Source organism: Toxorhynchites rutilus, chromosome 1, assembly GCF_029784135.1.
Source record: "Toxorhynchites rutilus septentrionalis strain SRP chromosome 1, ASM2978413v1, whole genome shotgun sequence".
NCBI lineage: Eukaryota > Metazoa > Arthropoda > Insecta > Diptera > Culicidae > Toxorhynchites > Toxorhynchites rutilus.
Window position 1 is genome coordinate 114,969,691 of NC_073744.1, and position 7,476 is coordinate 114,977,166.

The following is a 7,476-nucleotide window of genomic DNA, read 5'->3' on the forward strand; positions in this document are numbered from 1 at the left end:
ACACAGATCCACCGATCACCCGTTAGAGGGGCTTGCTTTAGATTAGTGCAACTCAAGTGGAACCATCGCTCACACTCGCAACAATAAATCATCTGTTCCTCATCAGACTCGTGACATAGGTGACAGTGACCCTTCACATTACGTGTGAAGTATTTAGTGGTAATCATCTTGTATGTGTTTTCCATATTCCTACTAATTTTATTGTTTATATTTTAATGTTGGCTCACTTGACCGTACGAATTTATTCCTTTATCATTTCTTTGCTCTCTTGGCCCCTATTTTAAAAACTCCCATGGTTGCTATCGCAACCCCTATAATTCTTAATATAGATTAATTCTATACCTGTTTTTCGATTAACTCATCTGGTGCTGGGATACTACTGCTGCTGCTGGTGCCGACTGGTTCTTGAGTGGTCCAAACCTTCTGGCTCGGATTGTTCTTGTCACTTCTGATAGTGCCAATGCTGGTGCTGCTGCATCTAATGCCACCGCTTGCTTCTGGTTCCGCTGGTTGACAGTTCCTGGTATCTCTAGCGATGGTCTCTCCGATTGTGCCGAGGATACTGCTGCTACCTCTTGCTTCTAACTCCACGACCACGTGCTGCTGCGGCAGTTGGTCATATTTATAATAACTGCCTTCTGGTACTTGAATTAACATATATTTATGTGTGTATATAGCATCCACTGCTTTAGTAAAGTTCGCGAAACGAATACACTCTTTAGGCATCCACTGCCTTAGGAAAGTTCGCGAAAAGAATACACTCTTTAGGCATCCACTGCCTTAGGAAAGTTCGCGAAAATAATACACTCTTTAGGCATCCACTGCCTTAGGAAAGTTCGCGAAAATAATACACTCTTTAGGCATCCACTGCCTTTAGGAAAGTTCGCGAAAATAATACACTCTTTAGGCATCCACTGCCTTAGGAAAGTTCGCGAAAATAATACACTCTTTAGGCATCCACTGCCTTAGGAAAGTTCGCGAAAATAATACACTCTTTAGGCATCCACTGCCTTTAGGAAAGTTCGCGAAAATAATACACTCTTTAGGCATCCACTGCCTTAGGAAAGTTCGCGAAAATAATAAACTCTTTAGGCATCCACTGCCTTAGGAAAATTCGCGAAACGAATACACTTTTTAGGCATCCACTGCCTTTTGATAAAATTCACGAAAGAAATGCACTTTTTAGGCATCCACTGCCTTTGAGAATTCACAAATTCACACTTCTCGCATTCACTGCTGAGAAGATTTCACGAACATCACCTCTGGCATCCACTGCCGAGAAGAGTTCGCAAATTAACACATTTTGTACTTAAATAAAAGGAAAAACTTGCTCCTCTCTGGAGCCACCATGAAAAATTTCTCTATTGAAAGAAAAATTTTAACGCTTTCGCGTGAGTTCTGTTACAATACTAAAAAATTTATTCAAAAGTTTCACAATATATACATGGTTCCTTAAACTAAGATTGACGAGGAACATCTCCTCTCTCTCTCTTGAAAACCGATAACATATCGGTTTCGTTTAGATCATCTACCTTCCTTGTCCCTTCTTCTAGCGTATGGTAACGTGCAGTCTGAGACGGCTGCACTACCCTAAGAAAATACCTTAAGTTTATAGCACCTCGTCGGTGCGCCTATCTTATTCTTGGATTTCCCCTTTCCATCCTTCGCTCTAAATAACATCCTTTTATTTTATTACACCCTGCTGGTGTATCTGGCTGAGCGCAGCTAGGGATGGAAAAGGGTAATAAAAATGCATCCTAAATGATGCATGCATTAAATTGTTTACCGGACGCTATTTAAATATTCGTCCATTCTGAATTTATGACCGGCAATAATTTCGAACTACAAGCGTTTTCTAGCCTAACAAAACACTTGAGCTCTTACATCTTTTAATTGCCTTACATTGGTCCTTTCTAAACGTTTCTATACCTCGCTTGGAGGTCTTTTCTAAATATAATCTCAAATAGTGCTTATCTTATGGATCTCTAACTCGATTCGCGATAAGCCTCAGCTGTCCGTAACACCCTATGTGTTCGCCACACCAGTTCCTTGAACAGGTCTATGACGGTGTATAACGCAACTCTAACGGATGATCTGGAAAGTATGGGAGAAAGCGACAGTAGAAAAAACGTAAATATAAACAAAACAGAAATTATACAAAAAGCGGTGATTTAGTTAATTAACTGATTGTGATTGGAAAATATTAAATACGTGTTTTAAATTGGAATCAGTTGAATTTTAAAAGCTAGTAAATAGACACTCGTGTCGTGTCGTGGAAAAAGAGTTTGTGATAGGAAAAAACATTGTGCGGAGACTAAAATGTAAGCGAAGAAATGAGATTGTTGTAGAACCTATCCTAAATCAAAATATACATTTATAGCTTTAAGCGAATCAAGAAAAAAATTGCAGTTCAACACCTACGCATTCCTCTACGTAACACTCGTAGAGCGGTCGATCGCGGACGCCCTTGGAGTCAACGGCCAGACGGAGACGTTGCATATTCAGTGGACTGGGGGCATAAACAAGACTATCGACAAAGCAGAGGTCGTAACGATGGAGATATCTGAAGCCGGCGGAAGTAAACGGTACAGACTATCGGAGGTGTACACTGTCGACAATCTCGGTTTGCCACACCAGACGACGAACTACGTCGAGCTAGCTGCACAGTTTGCTCATCTTAGGAAACTTCCGGTAAAGAACTTCAGCTCGGCCTATCCAGGTATCTTGATTGGGCAGAGTATTTGCCATCTGTTAGCGACATTGAGGTTGCGGGAGGGTGAATCAAACGAGCCCATTACAACGAAAACCAGAATCGGATGGGCGGTGAGTGGTAGTTTGCGGAAAAAACAGGAAAGTACGATGCACAGCCAATTCCATATGTATGCTGAACCGACTAGTGTTGATCTACACGAGTACGTTCGGCATTTCTTTGACGTCGATAGTCTGGGCGTAGCTGTGGTGTCAACTGTAAAAGGAATCGAAGAAGAACGAGCATACAAGGTTCTGGAAGAAACTACGCGTCGAACCAGTAGTGGGAAATTCGAGATCGGACTACTGTGGAAGTATTGAGAAGCGTTTAGCTCGGAATCCCGAGCTTTATGATAGCGTACGACAGCAAGTAGCAGATTTTAAAGCGAAGAGGTACATACACAAAGCGACTACAGAAGAAATTGAAGGTTTCGATCTGCGACGTACTTGGTACCTGCCATTGGCGTCGTAGTTAGTGATAAGAAGCCAGGGAAGGTTCGAGTTATTTGGGACGCGGGATTCCATATCAGGAATTGGATGTCGAGTGACCAACGCGTGTTAGATAAGCTAGGCGAAGCAAACCAGAAGCCATCGAAACTCATGTTACCGGAGAAGGATATCGGGTTCGAGCGAGTGTTGGGAATGGAGTGGATGCAAGAAGATGTCTTCGTTTTTTTCTTTGCGGTTCTGCGAGAAGTTACGTACTCTGTTGGGTGGTGCTACGATACCGACGAAAAGAGAAATGCTTCGACTGGTCATGAGTGTCTACGACCCCTTGGGGCTGGTAGCGTCATTCGCCATCCACGGAAAAATTCTCATCCAAGAAGTTTGGCGAACTGACACGGATTGGGACACCGAGATTCCTGTGGAGATAGCTACACGCTGGTTTGAATGGTTAGCGGTGTTGAAAAACATAACCGGATTGCGTATTTCGCGGTGTTACTTCCCAGGATACAATCCAGAAGGCATGAAAAATCTTGAGCTGCATGTGTTCGTGGATGCGAGCGCTCAGGCTTATGCGGCGGTAGCTTATTTCCGCATTATAGATCGAGGACAGATCAGGGTTATACAAAACGAAGGTCGCGCCACTCCGAGGACTATTGATTCCACGATTAGAGCTGATAGCAGCTTTGATTGGAGTACGCTTGCGGAGAACGATTGAAGAGAACCATACTCTAAAAATAAAGAGAACTTTTTTCTGGAGTGATTCATCGACAGTTTGCTCGTGGATTAAGTCGGACACCCGACGATATCGCCAGTTCGTCGCGTTCAGGGTCGACGAAATATTAAGTCTAACGAACATCAATGAATGGCATTGGGTTCCGACGAAGGTCTACGTTGCAGATGAAGCTACCAAATGGGGAAAGGGCCCGTCTTGCAAGGTAGATAGCCGTTGGTTCCAGGGACCTGAATTTCATAAACAAACAGATTGGACGATGGTCCCGGAGAACGGTACGGATGAAAGTCACAAGGAGTTACGGGAGGTATATATGTGCAGTCATTACATTAGAAAATCGGTCATAGATCCTGAACGATTTTCACGATTCGAAAGAATGGTACGATCTGTGGCGTATGTTCATCACTTCGTTGACCTCCTGCGAAGTTCCAAGGGTAGTGAAAGTATGGGTACTGTGGGGAAAACTAGTGCGGAAATCCAAAGGGCGGAGAATACTCTGTGGTTGATTGCACAGTCTGAAGCGTTCCCGGATGAAGTTGCGGTCTTAAGACAGAATTTCGGACGGAATGATACTGGTCAGAAACAATTAGAAGTTTCTAGCAATCTAGCGAAACAACCACCTTTCGTTGACGAGCACGGTGTGTTGCGGGTAGGCAGTAGAGTTGCAGATGCAACGGTATTGGCCTACGATACGAAGTTTCCGATCATCTTGCCCAGGAATCATCGAATTACGGACCTGCTGTTAGACTTCTATCATCGAAAGTACGGCCATGCCAACGATGAGACCATCGTCAACGAGGTGCGTCAGAAATTTCACGTCTCACAACTACGAGTGAAAGTACGCCTGACCAGAAAACGCTACATGTGGTGCCGCGTGTACAAAACAATGCCCGCCGCTCCTAAAATGGGACTGCTTCCTGCGATACGGTTGGAGCCGTGTGTGCGCCCATTCACCTAGGGGCTGTCCACATACCACGTGGACAGAAAAAGCATGATTTTAGACACCCCCTCCCTCTCCGTGGACAAGCGTGGACATTCTATACACCCCTCCCCCTGTTGTCCACGTGGACATTCCTCCGGTTTTGAGGAAAAAATCAAGAAATTCTATTTTTTTCGCTTAAATTTCATTTTAAGTTTGTTTCTATTTTCTATTCCATATTTTTACTGATAAAAATTATAGCCTTACCAATGGTAACGATTTGTCTTGAAATCTTCGATTTTTTTCAACATTGTCCGGGAGCTCATTATTTTCTTCCGAATTCCATTTACTTTATCTGCATATCCATATCAAAATATCGATTGTGAACTTACTCTCGAGTATTTTTATTAAAGCCGACTGGCTGTTTGTGTTTTCAAAAAAGTATGTGCTTTTCGCGATTCTTTTCAACGAGAAGATAAATTGCTATGATTAATTTGATATCACATTTTTATTAGGTATATATTACTTAACAAACAAAAAAGACGGGTGGGTAATGTCGGGGACATAACCGGAGTGACGTAGGACTATACAAAGGGGACAGCTTTTGTTAAATATATATTTTAAATATATTGTTTTATTCTCTTCTCCTACGTGAATACCTACCTATCTACCTGAAAAATGGATTAGTTTACTGTTTACTCTTTATGAATATGTTGATGGTTCTGAAAAGAACCTTTGGTGTTGTGTTTTTGTTATCACTCGATATTCCCATCTTGTTCGGTTAAACCTTTCTGTTTAGCTATTGCGTTTGCCACTCTCCACAGCTTTCACAGTTGGAAAATTTCTTCCCATCCAGCTTGTGACATGTTGTTCAGTAAATTACATTTAATGCGACGTGCCGGAGAAACACTTTGCCACTCACTGAAACTAATTGTTGCCTTGATGAGCGCCGAACCGAAGCTGCTCTGTTCTTGATGCGGGTTTTTTTGATTGTCGTGAGCAGCTTTGCAAGCCAACTCGAGCACTCCGACGGCCGAAACTCTATAATCGCTGTTAGGTATACTGGTGCTCCGGTACCAATCCGTTCGGCCTAGTTACCCTTGCGGAGCAATCAGTGAATGCGACCAACAGGGAACTGGAGACCTGCACGGTTCGAGTGAGACTTTGCCTTTCCCTTAACTTGTCCTCCTTTGTTACGTCCACGATGCCGATGCCGTACAACCACACGGGTTTACGGTTTGAAAGAAAATAAGATATTTTTTTGGGGTCCGCGTGTTTTATACTTTAGCGGTACACACTCACAGGATAGAGACAAATCGGCAGACTCAGCCGTTGGGGCGAGTCCAACGAGACGAACGAATGAGCGTTGAAAGGGAGCGATGGCAAAAAAATACATTCATTACGATTTGTTCGCTCGTTGGATTCACATGAAGGCTAAAAAGGGTCCTTTTCAGGATCACAAAATTATCTTCAATCTAAAGAGTTTATTGTTTTGTTATCACTCGATATTCCCATCTTGTTCGGCTAAACCTTCCTGTTTAGCGATTTGTTGCCACTTGCCACAGCTTTCACAGTTGGAAAATTTCTTCCCATCCAGCTTTGTGACATGTTGTACAGTAAATTACATTCAATGCGACGTACCGAAGCGCCAATCAGTGTTGCATTGGAGGCGATTTTAACCTGTAATTGAACATTTGCGATGACAGTGATACAGTGTCGACTTTCAATGTGGGTTCATAGTTTGGACCCCGAACTCTATGTTTACAAAAATGTCCAACTAAATAAGTCGCATTACATGTCCGTCCAATTAGCTAAATGTCGAACTATTTGTAAATTACTTCAATCTGGAAACAATTTAAGAATTGATGAAAATTGAATAATCAGGAAAGTCCCCAACTATCAATAAGCTCAGAACAACTGCCAAATTCACAAACTCATCAGATCCTGGCAAACAAATGATGAAAAAATCAATTTGTGTTTCATTATTATTTTGAATAATGTTTTAGAAAGCTCAATGCTGTATTTCCTAAACTCTTTTTTGGAAGGTTTAATGGCCCTGAAAAGCGCTTTGTTTTATGGAATGGTTCCAATTTAGAAAACTTAGTACTCGTGGTTTTGAAAAACGCCCTCGATGCCGCCTCGTTCTGGATTTGCCACCAAAGCAGATTGTGTAAAGAAAAAACTTTTTACTTCTGCTACCTGCTGCCGTTTTGCGATTGCGTTTGCCACTCGGCACTCGCTGCAACTGCCTGTTGTCTTGATGTCCACCGAACCGAATGTGTTCTGTTCCGAATGCGGGTTTTCTTATTGTCGTGAGCAGCTTTGCCAGCTAACTCGATAACATCGGCGGCCGAAACTATATGTCGCCTGATAGGTGTACTGGTGCACTGGTACTAACGCGCTCGGCCTAGCTACCCTTGCGGGGACCTCCAGATCAACACGGTTCGAGCGGGATTTTGCCTTTCCCTTCACTTTTACTCCTTTACCATGTCCAGACATGGCTGCTTGGGTTGGTTTGTTGATGTGTTGTGATGCGAACCGATGTGGTGTACGGTTTGAATGAGAATGATCGTTACGGAAGGAAGGTATTGTATTATAGAGACTTTAAACTTTTGCAGTTCATTCGTCTCTA

The 7,476-nt window shown here is 42.8% G+C and overlaps 1 protein-coding gene across 1 annotated transcript; it reads left to right on the forward strand.

The window, feature by feature from the left end:
- Positions 1-3,409: 3,409 nt before the first annotated feature.
- On the forward strand, positions 3,410-4,883 carry LOC129761354 (uncharacterized). Its single transcript, XM_055759071.1, has 2 exons — positions 3,410-3,887; positions 3,967-4,883. Exons 1-2 carry the CDS (start codon positions 3,410-3,412, stop codon positions 4,881-4,883), a joined length of 1,395 nt encoding a protein of 464 aa, XP_055615046.1.
- The last annotated feature ends 2,593 nt before the right edge of the window (positions 4,884-7,476 follow it).